Source organism: Canis lupus, chromosome 24, assembly GCF_011100685.1.
Source record: "Canis lupus familiaris isolate Mischka breed German Shepherd chromosome 24, alternate assembly UU_Cfam_GSD_1.0, whole genome shotgun sequence".
In the NCBI taxonomy this organism is placed as follows: domain Eukaryota; kingdom Metazoa; phylum Chordata; class Mammalia; order Carnivora; family Canidae; genus Canis; species Canis lupus.
Genome location: NC_049245.1, coordinates 25,990,846 through 26,012,733, shown reverse-complemented (window position 1 = coordinate 26,012,733; position 21,888 = coordinate 25,990,846). Strand labels below are relative to the sequence as shown.

General features: G+C 42.5%; 2 protein-coding genes across 14 annotated transcripts in view; both read left to right on the top strand.

Annotated features, from left to right (window-relative positions):
* NDRG3 (NDRG family member 3) overlaps positions 1-17,377 on the top strand; it is a 74,506-nt gene extending 57,129 nt beyond the window's left edge. For 6 of the 10 annotated variants that reach the window (XM_038572225.1, XM_038572223.1, XM_038572227.1 and 3 more), the window contains 8 exons: positions 4,176-4,279; positions 5,879-5,944; positions 6,067-6,118; positions 9,700-9,747; positions 13,029-13,064; positions 13,379-13,430; positions 14,638-14,676; positions 15,791-17,377. In XM_038572225.1, coding sequence (XP_038428153.1) covers positions 4,176-4,279; positions 5,879-5,944; positions 6,067-6,118; positions 9,700-9,747; positions 13,029-13,064; positions 13,379-13,430; positions 14,638-14,676; positions 15,791-15,972 — 579 coding nt within the window. In that variant the 3' untranslated portion in view covers positions 15,973-17,377. Of the gene's footprint in view, positions 1-4,175; positions 4,280-5,878; positions 5,945-6,066; positions 6,119-8,485; positions 8,605-9,699; positions 9,748-13,028; positions 13,065-13,378; positions 13,431-14,037; positions 14,088-14,637; positions 14,677-15,790 lie in introns of those variants that run through there. The other 4 variants (XR_005377813.1, XR_005377814.1, XM_038572226.1 and 1 more) reach the window with 4 other exon arrangements.
* A 3,322-nt stretch (positions 17,378-20,699) lies between these two features.
* The window catches only part of SLA2 (Src like adaptor 2), a 32,704-nt gene continuing 31,515 nt past the window's right edge, over positions 20,700-21,888 (top strand). Inside the window, exon 1 of one of the 4 annotated variants that reach the window (XM_038572200.1) lies at positions 20,700-21,707. The gene's annotated coding sequence lies outside the window, so the exon portion shown is untranslated. The remainder of the gene's footprint in view (positions 21,708-21,888) is intronic. The other 3 variants (XM_038572201.1, XM_038572199.1, XM_038572198.1) reach the window with 3 other exon arrangements.

Below are 21,888 nucleotides of genomic sequence, written 5' to 3'. Positions count from 1 at the left end.
TTGTGATCAGAGAATATATTTAATGTTTCATTCCTTTTTGAATGTCTTGAGATTTATTTTATATCCTAGCTAGCATATGATCCTACCATGTGGCCTGTCTGTTCCATGAGCACATGACAAGGATGTGTATTCATTCTACTGCCATTAAGTGGAGTGTACTCTGGGTGTCTTGTCAGGTCTAGTGGTTTATGGTGTTCAATTTCATTGTGATCTTCTGGCTCATTATTCATCCATAAATGAAAGTGAGTTATTAAAATTATCACTTACTATTGTTGAATTTTTCTTTCTCCCTTCACTTCTGTTTGTTTTTGCTTTGTGTATCATGATTGCTTGTCTTCCTGATGTTATATTTTTATTTAACAGAACTTGGAACTAATCTTCTTTCATTAGCCCCATCTTTACCCTCTGCTTCCAGAGAGAACTTGTGCCTACAAATCTCGAGCCTTTTCAGGCTACATGGTACATGTTCACTGACTTCTTTCATTCTCCCCACTGCCAGCCTACCAGGCTTACTGAATCTGCTAAATGAATAATTACAGTCTTTCTAATGCTTTCTCACTTTCAAAATGTTATTGCTGTTGTTTTTTTTTTTTCCTGTTGCCTTTGTCCTTAGTAGTTTATGACTTACAAAGAAGAAACTGCTATTCTTTTTATGATTTTTCTAGGAGTAAAATTGCATGTGTGGGTTTTTTAAAAAGATTTATTTATTTATTCATGAGAGACACAAAGAGAGAGAGAGAGATTGAGAGAGGCAGAGACATAGGCAGAGGGAGAAGCAGGCTCTTTGCAGGAGCCTGATGTGGGACTTGATCCCGGATTCCAGGATCACAACCTGAGCTGAAGGCAGCCACCCAACCCCTGAGCCATCCAGACGTCCCGTAAAATTGTGTTTTAATCCAGCATCTTTAATTGGAAGTCTCAAACACTATGATCTTTTCACATGTGCTGCATAGAGTGGGTACTCTCCTAAAGACATAGCATGCTTGGTTTTTTTGTTGTTGTTGTTTTTTAAATTTTATTTATTTATTCATGAGAGACACAGAGAGAGGCAGAGATACCGGCAGGGGGAAAAGCAGGCTTCCCATGGGGGAGCCTGATGTGGGACTCGATCCCAGGACCCGGGGATTGCAACCTGACCCAAAGGCAGATGCTCAAAAAAAAAAAAAAAAAACAACAAAGGCAGATGCTCAACCACTGAGCCACCCAGGTGCCCCAGCATGCTTGGTTTTGACTGTAAACCTTAAAAACCAGTTCACAAAGTTTATGAAATTCTATGCTAAGTGCTGTGGAAGAGAGAAAAGTATATAAGATATGGCCCTTATTCTCTGGGAGTTCACTCTGTATGGAGATATGCTATATAGAAATACTATTGTAACACAGGTAAAAAGAGACAAGTAATAAGCACTACCTTTCACTAAACACCTACGAGTTTCAGACAGACATTTTATGTATATTAATCAGTCTGATAATCTCATCATAGGAATTGTATTATTCCCACTTCACAGATAAAGAATGAATTGGTTTCCAGCTAATAACTTACGGAGGGAGGATATATGAAGCCAGATTTGTGCCTAGCTCTGAAGCTTTCCTTTCTTTACCCTGTCAGGGTACCTTAGGAAAGGGGCACCATGAGGGAGCTAGAGGAATTCAAGGGCAGGAGAAGTTTACTTCTTAATTTGGGGATCAGGGAAGGGCTTCAATGCAGAGGAAGTATCCCATCTGGGCCTTGAAGGATAAATAAAATTCAACATTTTAGGTTTCAGGAAGAAGAGGATCATTCTAGGAATGAGGAGTAGTTTGCTTAAAAACCAAGAGACCTTGCTTTCCATTTTGCTGTCAACCTAGAACTACTCTTAAAAAATAAAATCTTGGTACTAAAAAAAAAAAAAATCTTGGTATGCCTGGCTGGCTCAGTTGGAGTGTGCAACTCTTGATCCCAGGGTGTGAGTTTGAGCCCCATGTTGGATATAGAGATCACTTAAATAAATAAACTTTAAAAAAATTTAAGCAAGCAAATTTTGTATTGCTTCTAATATTTTGAAATGGAAATAAATAAAGTTTCGAAATATGAATAATCTTATCTTCACCAATAAGAAAAAATGACTATAGTGACATCCTCTTTTTTTATCTATCCAATTTGCAAAAATTTAAAAGAATGGCCATTTGTATTAGTAAGGTTGTGGAGAAACAAGTGGTATAAACAAACAGTACAGCTGCATATGTCCTGATAAGGAATGATCTCTACCATACTTTAAGGGGAGAAGCAAGGTATAGAACAGTATGTTTATGCTTTTTTTTTTTTTTTAAGTGGGAAGGGGGAGGCAATTTGTATATATAACAGCTTTACCTAAGAAGTTGCATTAGTGGACAGCCCCAGTGGCGCAGCGGTTTAGTGCCGCCTGCGGCCCAGGGTGTGATCCTGGAGACTTGGGATCGAGTCCCACGTCGGGCTCCCTGCATGGAGCCCGCTTCTCCCTCTGCCTGTGTCTGCCTCTCTCTCTGTGTGTGTCTCTATGAATAAATAAATAAATCTTAAAAAAAAAAAAAAAAAAGTCCATGATCTTTAAAAAAAAAAAAAAAAAAAAAAGAAGTTGCATTAGTACTTAAGCCAGTTTTACCCCTTTTACACCATTATCATTTTTTCCCTCTTTTATCTCAAACTTTGCTGTTCAGGTTCCTCTCCAGACCTTCAAGGGAGAGAGCTGGCTATGTATTTCATCTCTGATTACTCTGTGCTTCATTTGTTATTTACTTTTCTTACTATAATTTCTTTAGCATTTACTGTATTTCCTCAGAGTGATTGTAGTGCCTTTAGTTTCAGGTAGACTCTGATCCATTTGGTCAGTTTCTATCTATTCTTGGCTGACTTCATCTATATGGTAGTAAGAATACAAACAGATACTCTCCTTATTTTATTTCTCTACATGGTTTGATGGTAACCTTTACACACTACCCTGGATTAACTGGCTCTCCTACTATCCCTGATCCATTTCTTTCCACCAAAGCAAACGTTTTCTGTTCTGCTTAAAACTGCTTGCCAAGTTGTGTGTGTGTGTGTGTGTGCATGCATGTGCACACTTGTGTACAGGTGTACACTTATGTACATATGTATTTCCCACCTTCCATTTATTTTCCACTTTACAATTCATATAACTTTTATTTTATTTTATTTTTTTTAAATAATTTTTTAAAATTTATTTATTCAGAGAGAGAGAGACTGAGAGGCAGAGACACAGGCAGAGGGAGAAGCGGGCTCCATGCAGGGAGCCCGACGTGGGACTCGATCCTGGGTCTCCAGGATCAGACCCCGGGCTGCAGGCAGCGCTAAACCGCTGTGCCACCGGGGGTGCCCATAACTTTTATATCTAATCTTTAAAACAGCCTTGTCAGGGGTGCTTGGCTGCCTCAGTTGGTAGAACATGCAACTCTTGATCTCAGAGTTGTAGGTTCAAGCCCCGCATTAGTCATAGAGTCTATTTAAAAATAAATAGATGGAACAGCCTTTTTAAATATCTGGTTATTATCTTCATGTGTTTTTTTTTTCTTTTTTTTTTCTTTTTTTTATTTATTTATGATAGTCACAGAGAGAGAAAGAGAGAGGGGCAGAGACATAGGCAGAGGGAGAAGCAGGCTCCATGCACCGGGAGCCCGATGTGGGATTCGATCCCGGGTCTCCAGGATCGCGCCCTGGGCCAAAGGGAGGCGCCAAACCGCTGCGCCACCCAGGGATCCCATATCTTCATGTGTTATGAGGAATGACAGAACATGCAAAAAACACAAATAAGGAAACTAGAGTTCTGAATGGCTAAGTGACCTGAATTCCCCAGGTAGTACTTGAATCCAAGTCCAGTGCAGTTTGTGGGTGCTACAAGTAAGAAGGAAGTTCAGAGAAAATCTCTTTAAGTTTTTACATTTGGCTTGGAGTTGGTGACCGGCCTTTGCCATAATAGATTCTTTGTGCCCTCATCCAACACAGAATATGGCACTGAACTAATCTACTATAGATAAACATTTCAGCCATTCAGTCTACCAGTACGAGAGTAGGCCCCAGGCTCTGCCTCATTTCCCATCATAAGCAGAGAGATTAGGCTTTGGGCATTGAGAATGCAAACCAAACAACATAAATTTGTACTATAGCTCAGAAGTTTACCTGTGTCTCTTTTCAATTGTTCTAGGAAGAGTTGCAGGCCAACCTGGACCTGATTCAAACCTACAGACTGCATATTGCCCAAGATATCAATCAAGAAAACTTACAGCTCTTCCTGGGTTCTTACAACGGGTACTGTTTTTTTTTTATTCCTCCACTTAAATATAAACTAGGTCTAAGAAGATAATGGACATTTGAAGGAGAGGGGAGGGTAAAATAAACTACTTCTTTGAGTGCTGTGTCATGAGATTGCTTTATACTGTTACACCACAGTAAAAGAGGAAGGGCTATCAGACAGATAGGAAAGCAGCTTTCAAGGAAAATGAATGGGAGCACCTGGCTAGCTTAGTTGGTAGAGTGTGTGACTCTTGATTTTGGGGTCATGAGTTCAAGCCCCACATTAGGTGTAGAGCTTACTTTAAAAAAAAAAAAAAAAAAAAAGGAATGAACCAAAGGCCATTTAGGGCACATTGAAATACCAATTGTAGTTTTAAGATGTTTAGAGATTTAAAAAAAGTACCTAAGTTACATGCACACACAAAAACATAGATGTAGGGCAGCCCGGGTGGCTCCGTGGTTTAGTGCCACCTTCAGCTCAGGGCCTGATCCTAGAGACCCGGGATCAAGTTCCACATCGGGCTCCCTGCATGGAGCTTGCTTCTCCCTCTGCCTGTGTCTCTGCCTCTCTCTCTCTCTCTCTCTCTCTCTGTCTCATGAATAAATAAATAAAATCTTTAAAAAAAAACATACACGTAATATGAGGCAGGACAGAAAAATACATGTAGAAGAGGCAAAGAATAGAAGTCCTAGGCCTTGATTCAGTTTCTCTTTGCTGACATCTTGTCATTGGGCAAAAGTAATACATGGACACTAGTAAATTCTCTTTTGTTTGTGTACATTCCAAAACCTGTCACGTCTCCCCAGTCTCTGAAAGAGTCGGATTTTTATTTTGGGACCAGGTTCTCCAAGGTTAAAACATACTCCTGCTAGTTTTCTGAGTACATGGGAAAAGATTGAGAAAATTTGTCAGCTGTAACTAACCCAAAGTCACCCAGAGATTTTGAACCTCCAACTCCTTTCTTTGTATAACAGAGCCTCCTCATTTTCAGTTGAAATCAGAAAGGTTTGGGAAGCCTGGGTGGCTCAGCAGTTGAGCGCCTGCCTTTGGCTCAGGTCGTGATCCTGAAGTCCCAGGATCGGGCCCTGCATCGGGCTCCCTGCACGGAACCTGCTTCTCCCTCTGCCTATGTCTCTGTGTCTCTCATGAATATATATATCAGAAAGGTTTATTAAGTACCGCACTAAACTATGTTAGAGATTTTCCCCCCAAAGTTCCCCTTCTTTGAAGGAATTTATTCCTATAAACTAGTTGGAAAATTAAACACCATAACTTGAGAGTTTCAGTAGCATTGCTATTGAGTTTTGTGGGTTTTTTTTTGGGGGGGGGTTGGGTTTTTTTGCTATTGAGTTTTGAAGTTGCCTCTAAACTTCTGGCTGTTCCTGCCTCAAAACCCCTCAGGGCTGAGCCAGGAACCTCTCACCTGCTCGTACCACTCAGGATGCTCTGAAGTGGTTACTCATGAACAAAGTGTAGAAGGGTCCCTTCCCTCATCAGGTGTGAAGGAAAGGTAGTTCCAAATTCCTTGATATATTTTGGTTTTCACAACCAGGAAATAATCTTGAGTTGCCATGACTTTACCTGAAAAGGGTATTGCTTCCTTTGTTTTCTAGACGCAGAGACCTAGAGATTGAAAGACCCTTGCTGGGCCAAAATGATAACAAATCGAAGACATTAAAGTAAGTCCCTCAGTTTCCCTAGTAAGTTGCTAAGTATCTTTGCCTTTTATAAACTAATTCAGTATTTAGTGGAATATAGCTGCTATTTGCAGAATGTCATGTCTTATTTTGCCTTTCCCCAGGTGTTCTACTCTCTTGGTGGTAGGGGACAGTTCACCTGCAGTTGAGGCTGTGGTAAGTATGTCCTGATGTTGTGAAGATAAATAAGATTAAACATAATAAAGTGTATATAGCACACTGCTGAAATACTGGAAACAATTGATAAATAGTAGTTTTTGTTATTTCTGATTACATATATCAGGGTTTGCGCTTTATTATCCAGATTGGAAAATGAATTCCTCATCAATTACTAGATTTCATTAGAAGGGATCGGTATTACCTTTGATTGCATTATGTGGTGCAGTTCACTTTGTGGCAAGTACTATGACTGAACACCATTTGCTTATTGTCGGATTTCTGACAGCCCTTCATTCAGCCTTCTGCAGCCACCAGATATAGCCTGGAGCTGTATCAGGCTGGAAGGCTGCTAAGAGCCTATATGCTTTCCTCTGTCTCCTCCTCAATTATATAATGCACTGGTAAAAATAAAACATGCTAATTGTAGAAAATATGAAAAAAATTTAAAATAGAAGGACAGGAGGAAACATCACAATCCTGTTACCCAAAGGTAAACTATTATTTTTCCTCTAACATACCCTGGGTGATATTAAACATACAAGGTTTGGGGACCTGGTTACTGATAGGATTTTTGATAGCCTTTTTCCACTTTATAAAGTCAGTAAATCTGTATAATGTTTAGTTTTGTAAATGTACCTTTATTTAACCTCATTCTCCAGTTGCTTATATCAGATTTTGCACCATTAATAATGTTGCTCTTGAACATCCGTATTGAATTTTTTATCATTTCCCTGGGATAGATTTCTAGAAGTGGAATTAATGTGTCAAAATCATAAACCTTTGCAAAATTTTTGATAACATTTGCAAATTCCTTTCCAGAAAGGACATAGCATTATGTTGGCACCAACAATGCATGAGAGAACCTGTTTCACAGCATCTTGTCCAACACTGGATTTTTAAATTTTATTAATAATTTAATAGATTAAAATGGTGTCCCACTGTTTTAATGTGAATTTTTTAATTACAAATGAAGTTGACAGTTTTTCATATGTCTATTACTATTACAATTACTATTACTATTAGTTTTTCCTACAGTATATGTAGTTTAAGTAGGTATCTGTGTGAGATTACATTGTTTTCTTTGGCAGCCTTCACTTCTACTCTTTTTAGAGAAAAAGGTTAGGGAGTAAGGCTTTTGGGAAAGGGAGTCTAGTAGCTAATCAGGGATGTAGCCATAGGTGAGAAGGCTTATGGGGCAGAGTAAGTGTAGATTGAGGTAGATGTGATGATATATTCATACCTCTCTGAATCATCCTGTAAAACATTTTGTGTTTGCTATAACATAATGGGATGGCTTTAGCACAGAGGTAAATGACCCTCAAGTCCAAAAAAAAAAATTTCCCCAAAGGTAATAAAGTTATAGTGATGATCCCAATTCATCATGAAGGAGTTTTATAAAGCTCAGTCTTTTCTGGCTATAAAGATAGAGATACATGGTACAAAAATATCTATCAAAAACATTTCTTTAGGAGCACCCAACTGGCTCAGTTAGTAGAGTGCGCGACCCACAACCCTTGATCTCAGGGTCATGAGTTTGAGCTCCGCATTGGATATAGAGATTACTTTAAAAAAAACTTTATTTTTTCTTCACAAACATATGACCTAAAACAGGAAAACATTGTTATTTTTAGAAAATACCCTTTATTAGAATTTTCTAATAATGCTGAGTTATTTGTATAAACTTGCATGGACTTAAAAACAAGATTTCCGGTTCTTTTTCATGACTAGATAGATTGGCCAATACAGAGAAGGTCTTGTTTTCTGATTTCCTCATCTTCAGCATTTATAGATAAGAACTTCAGGAGCCCCATCTGTATCTCAAAGTAGATGCTCTTCTAGACAGATTCTAGCTTGGGAGAGCTAGCATTTTATCCCCAAAATTGATAAGGATTAGAGGGTCGTCCATGCATAGAAGAGCAGGAAGGAACTCCTCAGGTTTTGGTCATTTTTGCTAACTATTCTTGCTCACTTATTCAGCCTCATTTTTTGAGCTTCTCCCTATTTGCTCAACACTTTGGGGGAATACAAAAAATAAATAAGATGGAGTCTCTGCATTTGGGGAGCTGGGGAAAGAGTAGACATGTCAAAAAAAAAAAACAACCATTGCATTTGGCTTACCAGATATGAAGACTTCTTACAGAGTTATAGAAATTACAAAGTGGTAAACCAAAGAAAGCATGATTTATAATATTAAATCCAGATGTGGAAGCTCATTCTTCCAGAAAATATTTGTTACATATCTACTGTTCTAAGCACTGTTCTTTGGCAAGGATCCAGTTTTTAAATTCTGCAGTTTAGAGTTAATGATATTCTGTACTAAACTGGCACATTTGCTTATCACTGCCTGCATTGTCATTTGTGTAGAGCAAAAACTTTGGTTTGGTGATCCTCGCTTTTAGATCATCCCCTGATTATAGAAGAGTTTTGTATACCTGCCCATCAGCAATCCCCAGAGTTCAGCTGGATTACTGGTCCTTGCCTAGGTAATTTTAATAACTCCCTAACTGGCTCACTGCCTCTGTAGTCTGTCATACAGGCCACTGCTGGTTACTTTCCTAAAACAAAACCTTTTACCTCAGAAACCTTCTGTGGCTCCTTGCCTTCTGTGGTCAGCTCCAGTCTGCCTCCCAGACTTGCCTTGCAGTGCATCTTCACACCACACCTGTCACCCCATATGTGCCCTGTATATCCACTTCACTTCTCCTGGTTCTTTGCTTATGCTTTCCCCCGACTCTGGAAGCCTTCAAACACACACCTCTTCTTTTTACTGTGTCTCTTGAAATCCTGCTCATCCTTCTGTATTCACCTTAGTTGTGAAATTTTGAAGTGATGTCAGCCTTGTATGTTTTTACCCTTGTAGATTCCACAATCTTAGCAGTGTTTTGTATGTGTATTCTTGGCAAGCATGCGTAAAAGGAGAGATTTCATTGATTAAATTAGCTACAAAGCATTGTTGAACCTAGAGGTTATCTCCCTAAAACCTTTTCTTTGAGGTCCCTGCCTTCATGGGTATAAGAGTTTAGGATACCAAAAATGTAAACACATAGGTTGTAATTCTTAATTATGATAACTGCTGTGAGAGGAAAAAAAACATAGTAGTCAGTATTTAGGTGGAATGGAGAAAGACCTTGAGTCAGAAAACAGGGTGTGTGGAATGGCATAGTATGGCATGGTATTAGGGGAGGGGGAAGGGGACTGGGGATTGAGCTTGATCAGGGCCATTTGTGCTGGGAAGCCATCAGAAGCCCAGTGGGTAAGAGCCATGGTCCAGTTAACATTTTAAAAAAGCTAACTGGTCCCCAAGTTATGTAGCCAATAGGAGAAATTAGATCCAACATATAGTTCTTTAAATACTCATAGCAGATTGATAAAGTGAAATTAGCCAGACTTATAGATTTACTCAGAAATAGTCAGATATCAAGTACATCTTATTTTGTATTTTGGTAATTTCTCTGGCTGATTCAGCCATCTCCAAACCAAGCTGTTGATTTTGGAAGATCATTCTCATGCCAAGCTATTTCTTATTTTTCTAGCAATTCGTAAAATTGTTTTGTTGTTTTTTTTTTTCTTTTTTTAAGGTTGAATGCAACTCTCGCCTGAACCCCATAAATACAACTTTGCTAAAGGTAAGGTGCTTTCTTTTCTCGTTGCTAATTTGTGGGTAAATTATACATGGTTCAAATTATTCTATTTCTGAAATAGTTGCCCAGAATGAAGGAAAGCTGCTTTCTCTCTCTCGTTCCTTTTTTTTTTTTTTTTTTAATTTCTTTTTCCTGAATGTATTTTCACTGTAGAAAATTGGAAAATAGGGACGCCTGGGTGGCTTAGTGGTTGAGCATCTGCCCTTGGCTCAGGGCATGATCCCAGAGTACCAGGATCGAGTCCCAGAGTACCAGGATCAAGTCCCGCATTGGGCTCCCTGCATGGTGCCTGCTTCTCCCTCTGCCTGTGTCTCTGCCTCTCTTTCTCTCTCTCTGGCTCTCAGGAGTAAATAAATAAAATCGTTAAAAAAAAAAAGAAAAGAAAATTGGAAAAAAAAATTGGAAAACAGAGAAAAGTAAAGAATAAAATTAATGAAAATTACCCATAATCCTACCACCCCTACTACCACTCCTCTTTGGTGACAATATTGGTGTCGTGGGGTACCTAGGTGGCTCAGTGGATTAAGCGTGCAACTCTTTGGGCATAGAGTCATGATCTCAGGGTTGTGAGATTGAGCCCCACTTTGGGCTCTGTGCTAAGCATGGAGCCTATCTCACCCTCTGCCCCTTTCTCCCCAAATCTGGACTCACTCTCCAAAAGAAAAAAAAATTGGTGTCTTTTTTCCTGTATACTTTTTCATTATTAAGGTCAGAATATTTACAGCCCTGTACCTGTTTTCCTCAACTTTTTTTTTTTTTTTTTTAAAGATTTACGTATTTAGGGCAGCCCCGGTGGCGCAGCAGTTTAGCGCCGCCTGCAGCCCAGGGCGTGATTCTGGAGACCCCGGATCAAGTCCCATGTCAGGCTCTCTGTATGGTGCCTGCTTCTCCCTCTGCCTCTCTCTCTGTCTCTATGAATAAATAAATAAAATCTTAAAAAAAGAAAAAGATTTACGTATTTATTCATGAGAGACACAGAGAGAGAGAGAGGCAGAGACACAGGTAGTGGGAGAAGCAGGCTCCCATAGGGAGCCCAATGCAGGACTCGATCCTGGATTGCAGGATCACACCCTGAGCCAAAGGCAGATAGATGCTCAACCGCTGAGCCATGCAGGTGTCCCCTTCCTCAGCTTTTTAACATGAGCATTTTCCCATGTCATTATAAACTTCATTAGCATTACTTAATATTGTGAGAATTAAGATGAATGATAATTATTTACATGTTATGTCCCATTGTATTGATAAGAAAGCTTCCAATAACATTCTAATGCTGAGGGTGGGTACATTTTCTTCCTCTTAGGGCAAATAGAGAGCAACTTTTATACTGAATTTCTGGTTGGTGTCAGGTTTCTCTCCCCCTTTTCATTATACCTCAGGCAAGAGTGTCAACCTTGCTTTTTCTACAGCCTGTAGTAAAATGTCCAGAGGTCTGACACCCTGATTTGAATATGGATTACTGTACTTATATGCCAGATCTTATGTTGTTTCCTGCTACTTTCTCAGCCTGAAGACCTCTGCTTTCTTCTCTTTCTCTTTGAAGTGCTTGAAAGGGAGGTGCTATCACCAGAAGCAGGCCAAAGTTCCTGGAAATAGAACATGAGGTTAATGCTCTGAGGTGACAGAACACAGAATGTTCTGAGGTCCAGGTGGTTGATGAACTGGACCAAAACAGGGATGTTATTAGCATATGGTTTCAAATAGTTTTTCACTACAGATTTGAGTCAGTATTCTGAAAGCACAAAACCGAACTCTGTAGTAGCTATAGATGTAGTTATTTCTGGGCAGAAGGGCCTACCACAACAGCATAATTGAACTGACTCTCCCAACTATTTGATAGGCATCAGACTTAGAAATAGTCTCTCCTAATATTCTCTCTCTGCATATGTTGTTTTATATCAGATTTTGGCTCCTAAGCTTCATGAAAATACAGCCTCTTCGAGTTAATTGTGTTTTATACTTCAATCAGGGTATATATTTGTTCCTGATATTATTTGTGAAATTTTAAGGGACTGTTCCATTGACCTCAAATTTTATTATTATTTTAAAAAAGATTTTATTTATTTATTCATGGTGGTGGGCAGAGGGAGAAGCAGGCTCCATGCAGGGAGCCTGACGTGGGACTTGATCCCCGGTCTCTAGGATCACACCCCAGGCCGAAGGCAGCGCCAAACCACTGGGCCACTGGGGCTGCCCCGGCTGACTGGAATTTTAAATAAAGGTATAGGAGATGGGTCGCCTGGATGGCTCAGTGGTTGAGCATCTGCCTTTGGCTCAGGGCGTGATCTCAGTCCCATGATCGAATCCGGCATTGGGCTCCCTATGAGGAGCCTGCCTCTCTCTCTGTTTCTTTTGTGAATAAAATAAAATAAAAAATGCAAATTCTTTATTCATTAAAGATTTTATAAAAAAAAAAAGATTTTATTTATTCATGAGAGACACAGAGAGAGAGAGAGACAGAGACATAGGCAGAGGGAGAAAGAAGCAGGCTCCCTGTGGGGAGCTTGATACGGGACACGATCACAGGACCCCAGGATTATGACCCAAGCCAAAGACAGATACTGAACCACTGAGCCACCTAGGTGTCCCGAGAAATGCAAACTTTAAATCAGAATTTCAAGGGAAGAAACCAAAGAATCTGAGTTTTAAGAAGTCTTTTAGGTAATTACAATGTCTACTTACAAAACACTATTCTAGAAATCCTTGCACAGGTGAGAATAACCAGCTGTAAATATTTATGAGTGAGAGACAGCCTTACCAAATCCAGCTTTGAGAGGAAAGTAGCTGACCAAGTGAGTTGGCTAAATTCAGCATCACCATCTGATTGGAGAAATCCCCTGAGGTGTAGAATGAAGATAATATAGGGCTCAAAGGGAACTTAGGAAGCATGGAACCCTGAGAAGTTAGGGTCATGCTTTTTGAGGACCCTGAAAGTAACATTCTTCAGTTGGGGGCAGAACCCTAGTTGAAGATGGTGGTTAACTTCACTGTCACCCCTAATGGAGGATTCCCAGTCTGGGGTTGAAGGCCAGGCTCTGCATCTTACTGATTAATAAGTATTTAATAATCTTTTCAGATTTACATCCCAAGTTATTGCTAGGATGTTTTTATATAAGGGTGCATTAAGGAAATGTACACTTGGTTGCAGTTACACATTAAGTTTAGGAACCTAAAATTCAATCCTGTTCTGTTTGAAAGGACTTATGGATTTTCAGAGTATGTCCCCTAAGTGTAAATACCAGGTGACTTACATATTTTTCCTCTTTTAGATGGCAGACTGTGGTGGACTGCCCCAAGTTGTACAGGTAAGGAGGGAGTTTGTTTTTTTCTTTTTTTTATTTTTTTTTTATTTTTTATTTTTTTAAAGATTTTATTTATTTATTCATAGACTCAGAGAGAGAGGGGCAGAGACACAGGCAGAGGGAGAGGGAGAAGCAGGCTCCATGCAGGGAGCCCGATGTGGGACTCGATCCCGGGTCTCCAGGATCACACCCCAGGCTGCAGGCGGCACCAAACCGCTGCGCCACCGGGGCTGCCCTTTTTCTTTTTTTTAAAACACTCATTTGATTCTACCACTTTGCCTGTACAAAGATTAATACCTTCTTATTTTGTCTCCTAGCCTGGAAAGCTCACCGAGGCCTTCAAGTACTTTTTGCAAGGAATGGGCTACAGTGAGTAGGATAAAACTTTCTAGCAAAACTCTAATGATAATGGGATCATTTTGACATCTGGGGAGCCCACATTTTTCAGGGCATAACCTCTGTGCTAGCCAGCCTGCAGTCAAGTAGAAACCAAAACGTTTATGGAGCATTCATGTGTGCATATACATAAGGTGAGCTAATTCATATTAAGCACTTACCTTGTGCCAGGCATTCTGTGTAACCTTAAGAGGTAAGTTCTGTTATTAGTCCCATTTTCTAGAAGAAGAAACTGAGGCTCAAGAAGAGGCTAAGCACATTTCCAGGTAACAATTCACTTGTAGAACCCTACCAGTCTGATTCCAGAGCCCCTGTTTTTAGTCACTGAGGCTTAGGCTTTCCCAAGCTTCTGAACCTGAAATTATGATTTGCCTTTGAACTCAGCTGGTAATGACTCCTGGCCTAGAGAAACACAATGGAGACTTCAGAATAAAGGGTAGTGCCCTCAGTTACATCTGCCCCGCCATAGAAAATGAACTTCCAGAGTAGTTTAGAGGGAGTCCAAGGATGTGTCCGTATCGTGTGCCACTGTCCTGGTCTCTTGTATTGTAAGACCCCTAAGCTTTCTCATTTGTCACAGACTATCCACACTTGCTCCTTCCTTGGAATTTTTAAGAAGAAAAACTCTTGAACCCAGGTACAGAGCTCTTTACCCAGTAGGGTGTTTTTTTGTTTTGTTTTGTTTTTTTCCCTGTCTTTGGTGTAAATGTGAAAAATGGCCTTTGGACAGCTGCCTGGGCAGCAACTGACCCCTGGGTACAGCCTTGTGCCTGGCAGGCAGACTGTGTATGTCTCGTCTAGAGCGGCTGTGTCATCCCCATCTGTGAGCCACTACCAGCCGAGCCCACACCCACGTCTCTCTGGCTCACTGGGAGGAGAAGTCCCTCTCCTAGCCAGTTCTCATCCCTTTCCTAGGAGACAGCTGATCTTTCAGTCCATTTCTGATCCAAAACAGATGGCTGTTTATAGTAGAGGGGAAAACAGTTGCCCTCAACTAGTTGAGAAAAGTAACATCTGAGATGCTAATAAAACATCAATCAGCCTCACCTCTCTGAGACCTTAAAATAAAACTTCATCCCCGGCTTAGAATATTCTGTCAGTGTTTACTAGGCAGCCGAGGTTGCCACTTGGCACTCTTGGGTCACTAACCTGCCTTTTCCTGTGTCCATCCTGCTTCCAGTCCCGTATGTGCAGCTCAGTCACCTGAGCACCGAGCCAGGTACATTCCTCTGTGCTGGCCCCGCCCCTGCCTCCCAGCCACGCTCTCCTGGCTGCATTGGCTGCCTGCAGCATGTCCGCGGTTTTCCTGTGCAGTGAGAGCCCGATAGAACGTGGCTCATTGTGCCCTAAGAGGGTTAGCCTGCAAGTCCAGCTGGTTCCCCAGGAAGAAAAGAGCAGGTTGTAATAGCCAGGCTTCCTCTTATCATCCAAATCCAGGGTCACAGCAATAGCTGAAATTTTGTAGGCAGAACCCCTCTTCTACCACCACGTACTGATCCTGGCATGAACCCCAGACACAGGAGTCAAAGGGCAGCCTTGCTTCTAAATAGGAGTGTCAGAGCCTGTGCCTAGAAAACTCAGCAGTTAACAGGTGAATGGCATCTTTTGATCCCAGCATTGAAATGACAGCTTGGGGAGTGGCTGGTGCCTCAGGAAGATAGGCAGGGAGGTTATGCCAGGTAAGACCATGTCCTGGCCAACCTGGAAGGACTTTGAGGTCACAGCACTGGTAGGACAGTAGTCTGAGTGAAACACCCCCTGCCCAGAGCCTTTCCCTTGCAGGCACCCTGTCTGTACCTTGTTGCCTGCATAGAGGTCAGCACTGGGCTCACCTGCCCTCCCCTGTACCCACACTTTTGTATATGTCTCCTCCCCAGGTAGCAAAGGTAGCCTGTGGACACGGATGGTAGTCTTGTTGTATCGGGCTTGCACTGTGTTTGTGAAACACTTTCATACTTGTGTGGTTCGTCTTTCTTTTGGTTTAGTCTTGCATGCACTGCAGGTTTTGGTTACCTATTTGGTTTCCCAAAGCCTTTCTCCTAATCACTGAATGGCGTGGGCATAGCTAAGAGGCTATACTCTGGACTTAGGTTTCCCCATGTTCTTCTATGGACTAGAATCATCCAAGATTCCAACCAGATCCAGAAGATTAAAGCAGCCTTGCATATAGCCATTTACCTAAGCACATAATGCAAAGTGGAGATGGCTATGTCTTGTCCTGGATCTCACCTTAAATGAGTTGGGAAAGCTAAACAAAGCCTTTGGTAAAATTTCTGGATTAACTAATCTTAGCCAGGGTACCATCTTCTAGTCTTCTTGGTTCTTTCTTACAGTACCATCTGCCAGCATGACCCGGCTCGCCCGATCACGAACCCACTCAACCTCGAGTAGCATCGGCTCTGGAGAAAGTGCCTTCAGCCGATCTGTCACCAGCAATCAGTCAGATGGAACTCAAGAATCCTCTGAGTCCCCAGATGTTGTGGACAGACACCAAACCATGGAGGTGTCCTGTTAAGCAGATGCTCCTCCCCTGGACCATGCAAGTCCACCCTCTTTCAACCAACCACTCCATAATATAACATTTCATCCAGCAAACTGGCATTTATCTTTAACTCCTGCATGGCCACTGACACTCTCTGGTATCCTGGATTTATCATTCTCACTGCCTGCCCACCCTCCTTTTTGTATGTACCAAGGACCACTTCCTTACCATTACTGTAACATTCTAGCATCTTTATCTGATCAGATTTCCATATCTTCTCTTGCCAGCTTTTCCTCGTGCTTTCCCAACTACGTATCTGACAAGATTCTTTGATCCTGATGTATGTGTGTGAGCACGCGTGTCTGTTTGTGTGTGCATAGTTCTGTGATTTTAGATGTGCTTTCTTGTAGAGCTTCTGCAAAGAAAACCCAGAAAACTAAAAAACAAAGGGGAACTTTTTTTTCATTTTCAATGGTATTTTTAAGGGAAATATACAGAACAGGTTTCTAGGTTGGGTAGGCCACTGCATTCTCTTTTGGTTCCAAATTGGTCAACAAGATTTGCAAAGTTACTTCAGCAGCTCTGAGGAATGTGGAAGATCATGCTTACTGTTGATTGTGACCAATAGAAGGGAGCCTGTTACATAGAGAGGCAGGTAGGGTGACCAGCCACCTCCTTCTGTCCAAATGCATTCACATATGTTATTCTGTAAATAAAAGGGAGGGATATATTCTTTTAGAAGCCCATAAATGATGAGGTTCTGATGCAACATGAAGTTTTTCCTAAGAAGTGAATGTGGCTTCATCACAGCACAGGAAAGTGGAAAACAAAATGTCAGACCTCTGCTCTGCCAGAGCAGAACTGCTGTCACTGCAGCGTCTTATCTTACCATATAGCCACTAGAAGTGCCTCCTGGGTCTGTGATGAAGAGTGTTTCTCCACCCCTCAATCCTCTGAAAAAGGAGAGGTATGGCCTGAAAATTATGTACATAGGAACCAGCTGGAGGAAGAGGTACAGACCTTAACAGAATGTAATGCATCACAGGCATAGCCTTGACTTCAGTTGCTTTGTAAGTGAAATTGGTACAGAACCCATTTCTCAGAAAGATTCCTGACAGTTCTTAAAGAAAAGAGTGAAGGGGCCAGTCTATAAAGGCAGCATGTGCAGGTACAGTTGGTGTTTAGTGGACTGCTGTGTGAGGGGCTGAAGCCAGCCAGAGTATTGCTGGGAGGAGGATGAAACCAGCTGCCACGTAGCAAGGGCCCATCTCTTAAGGGCATCAGATGTAAGCTCAGGGTTCCACAGTTCCGAATCTTAGGGAGGGGCTTTTCAGACATAGTATTCGCTTTCTGCTGAGATAGGGAATGCGTCACTCTGCCAGAGTACAACTTTTTACAGATTATTAAATAAAGCTGTATATGTCTCATTGTTACCTGATTGCTGGTGTTATTTCTCTCAAGCCATGAACTGGGGCTCGGGGTGGAACCAAGTTACTGTATATGGGCCTCGTACTGGGCATTTTCACATACTTGGTCATTATCTCACCCAAGAAGAAATTAAGAGTCCAGATAAATAATTTGCCCAAGGTCATACCAATAAACCCATCTAAGATTGAACTCTAAATCCATTAGATACATCTCTATTCCCCTTAAGCCAAAAATCATGAGAAAACAGATCATGCAGTTTCTGACAAAGGAGGAAAGCTAAGGTCTTGGAAGGATGTTCCACATTTCAGCTCTGCCATCTGTGTAGGGTTGCTGGGTCCCACCGTAATGTAGTAATCTGCAACCAGTTGCCTGGGTTCCTCAAACAAACCAGACTCTGTTTCTCCAGAAATGGCTGTCTTTGTACCAGTGATATCAGGAGGCCACCACCTTGGGTCAATTTTGAATGCTCCAGAGGCTACTGCTACTATTTGTACCTCAAGGTTGCTGTGTCTCTGGGAGCTACTTGTAAAATGACATGGACCCTGCTCATTCTGAGAAAGGACATGAAGCAAATGCACAGGACAGGTATAGGTCACCAAGTTGAGTTCCAGACAATACATCATAATAGTTCTTGAGCTGGAAGGTGATTGATGGTCACAGTTGCTCTTAAAACCCACATCAGTCCAGCCACCATGGCTATATCTGACATGGCTGGTCACCTATTTTCCCGCCATAGCCTTGTGCCTAGAGTCCGTCCCCTCCTGACTACACCAGACTGATCCATACCATACTTTCTCTCTTAATTTTCATTTCCTTTCTCCCTGTTCAGTCTAAACACACTTGGGTGTCTGCCTTATGAGAGTCAAGGAAGTGGCCAGGTAGACTCTACAAGACCATTGTGTAAAGCTTTTCCTTTTAAATCATCTTACCCAGTTCTCATGGCACCCCCGCAAAGTGGTCAGGTCTGTTTTACAGACAAGGAATAGTTGAGACTTAAGTGTTTGGGTCAAGGTCACCTATCCTGAAAAATTTCCCATTCCTCCAAAGTCAATGCATTTTCTTTTTCTTCTTTTTTTTTTTTTTTTTTTTAAGATGTATTTATTCGGGGATGCCTGGGTGGTTCAGCAGTTGAGCATCTGCCTTTGGCTCAGGGAGTGATCCTGGAGTGCCAGGATCAAGTCTCACATCGGGCTTCCTACATGGAGCCTGCTTCATCCTCTGCCTGTGTCTCTGCCTCTCCCTCTCAGTCTCTGTCTCAAATAAACAAACAAATAAAATCTTAAAAAAAAAAAAAGGTATTTATTCAGGCAGTCCTGGTGGCTCAGCGGTTTGGTGCTGCCTTCAGCCCAGGGTGTGATCCTGGAAACTCGGGATCGAGTCCCACGTCAGGCTCCCTGCATGGAGCCTGCTTCTTTCTCCCTCTGACTGTGTCTGTGTCTCTCATGAATAAATAAATAAAATCTTAAAAAAAAAAAGATGTATTTATTCATGAGAGACACAGAGACATAGGCAGAGGGAGAGGCAGGTTCCCTATGGGGAGCCCAATGTGGGACTCCATCCCAGGACCCCAGGATCACGACCTGAGCCAAAGGTAGATGCTCAACCACTGAGCCACCCAGGTGCCCTCAATGCATTTTCATATTCAGCCTTTTATTGAGCATCAACCATAGCCTGGGAGCCATTTGCATCTTCATATATGTTTCCTAATAATGGTCCAGTGAGGTACATGCTAGTCCCATTTTGTGGATGAGAAACTGGCCTAAAGGTAACTACAAATGGTCACAAAACTAATAAGCAGCAGATCTGGGTAAACTAATTCTCAGGTATCTCCTTTGACCTCACCTTGAGGCCAGTCTGAAAGTCTTTCCTGTCAGATAAGAAAGTAGACAAAGTGGTTTGCAGACAGGAGCAGGAAGGTGGACCTGTGCTCATTCCCCTCCCTGCTGTGGAGATACATCCTTGAGTGGCATCACCCATTCTAATATCCTGATTAGAACTTTCTTGGGCAGCCCCGGTGACGCAGCGGATTAGCGCCACCTGCAGCCTGGGGTGTGATCCTGGAGACCTGGGATCCAGTCCCTTGTCAGGCTTCCTGCATGGAGCCTGCTTCTCCCTCTGCCTGTGTTTCTGCCTCTCTCTCTCTGAATAAATAAATTAAAAAATCGTTTAAAAAAAAAAAAAAAAAGAACTTTCTAACACAGGATGTGCTTCCCACTCTGGCTCCTCCCAGCTTTTCACACCAAGTGCCCATGGAGTTAAGTCTCAAACCAACCTTCCCTGAGACAAAGGGAGAACCTGAGCTGAAGTGTGCCCTAGCTGGTAGGGCCCCAGTAAAAGCTTCATAGCCTGACCTGGAGTCAGGAGCTATTTTAGGGTCATTTTGTGTTAAAAGGCATGTCTCAGAGTGCCTGGGTGGCCCAGTCAAGTGTCTGTCTTCAGCTCAGGTCATGAACCTGTGGTCTTGGGATGGAGCCCTGTGTCAGGTTCCCTGCTCAGTGGGCAGAGGGAGTCTTCTCCCTCTCTCACGGTCCCTCCCCCTCGTGAGATTGCGCGCGCGCTCTCTCTCTCTCTCATCAATTTTTTTAAAAGATTTTATTTATTCATGAGAGACACAGGCAGAGATACAGGCAGAGGGAGAACCAGGCTCCATGCAGGGAGCCCAACGTGGGACTTGATCGTGGGTCTCCAGATCACGCTCTGGGCCAAAGAGGGCGCTAAACCGCTGAGCCACCCGGGCTGCCCTAATAATTGAAATCTTAAAAAAAAAAAAAAAATCATGTCTCCAGGAATACTAAGCCCCCAATGGAAAGGCAGAAGTAGGTGTGGTTATTTCTATTTTAATGAGATAGGGGTTTTATTTAAGTTTTAATGACTTAAGGTAAAACATCAGTCAAAGGCAATTCTAGGGACACCTGGGTGGCTCAGTGGTTGAGCGTCTGCTCAGGCAGGGAGTGATCCTGGGGTCCTGGGATATAACTCCTGCATCAGGCTACCTGCAGGGGGCCTGCTTCTCCCTCTGCCCGTGTCTCCGCCTCTCTCTCCTTCATGGATAAATAATTTTTTTAAGGCAATTCTGTCAGAAATTTCTTTTTTTTTTTAATTTATTTATTTATGATAGTAACAGAGGGAGAGAGAGAGGCGGAGACACAGGCAGAGAGAGAAGCAGGCTCCATGCACGGAGAGCCCGAAGTGGGATTCAATCCTGGGTCCCCAGGATCGCGCCCTGGGCCAAAGGCAGGCGCCAAACCGCTGCGCCACCCAGGGATCCCAGAAATTTCTTTATCCTACCTGAGTGATTCTCCAGTTTGGGCTGTGCATCAGAACACCTGGAGGCTCGTGGAAAGCAATTGCTGGCCACACCTAGTTTCTGATCTAGTAGATCCGAGATGGGGCCCAAGAATTTGCCTAACAAACTCCCAGATGATGCTGAGGCTACTGGCCTGAGACCACACTTGGAGAACCACTATCCAGGTCTTGTTACTCAAAGTGCATGGACCAGCAATATGGGTATTGCCTGGGTGTTATTAGCAATTCAGTCCTCAATCCCCACCCCAGACCCACCAAACTAGAACCTGCTATTTAACAAGATCCCTAAGGGATACCTATACACATTAAAGACTGGGACGCATCAATCCAAGGCTGTGCTTCCCCCGAAACCAGTTAAGTGCATCTCTTGGAGTATATAAAGTTCAGATTCCTTGGCTTTCCTCTGGTGACTTAAATTCAGAAAATGGAGGAGCAGCCCAGGAATCTGATACCAAAAGAACCTCAGGTGATTATAATAGTCAGGTAAGCTTAGGAAACCCCTCATTTACCTCAGTTCTGTGTTCCTCAGGCAAGACCAAGCCACAAAGCCAGAGAAAAAACTCTAGGATAATGACAAGGCAGCTGCTTCTCTTTTAGAAACAGGAACTTGGGGAAGGTGGCTCCTTGATGGTCTGTGATGACGTCAGAGGAAATGGGTGGTTGTGAGAACCACAGAACCTGCAGATGTGAGCCGGGAGCCCCAAGGACCCTATGACAGAGCTCAAAGAACCCCAGGCATTCTTCCCTGGCCGTCTGTGCTTGGGAGGGCTGTCCAATGCCGGGGTCCCTAAGGAGCACCAGTCTCCTGTCCCATTGCAGGTCTACAAACTGCTGACCACAACAGATGGCAGAGCTACCCAAAGTGATACCAAGAGCATCTCCCTGAAGAGCCTTCCAGGCTGAGAGGATTCTGGGTATCCTAGGACTAAGGACTTTGACAGATGTCCAGAAGGGCCGTCCAAAGCCCTAACCTCTCCAGCCAAAGCATGCATCTAAGCTGAGCCCCTGCCCCAAGCTTTGATGACAGGAAACCAGTAAGTATGCTTGCTTTTGTTTTCTGATGGCCCTGGGACTGAAGACAGATGGTCCCCTCAGAGGCTGGGAGTGGGCTTTACAGTGGGTGGAGGGATACATTCCAGGAAAAGAAGTTCTGTTAAGGATGTAAGGGGGTAGTTTTTAGGGTCCCCAAAGGAACCCAGGCTTCCCCATTACTCC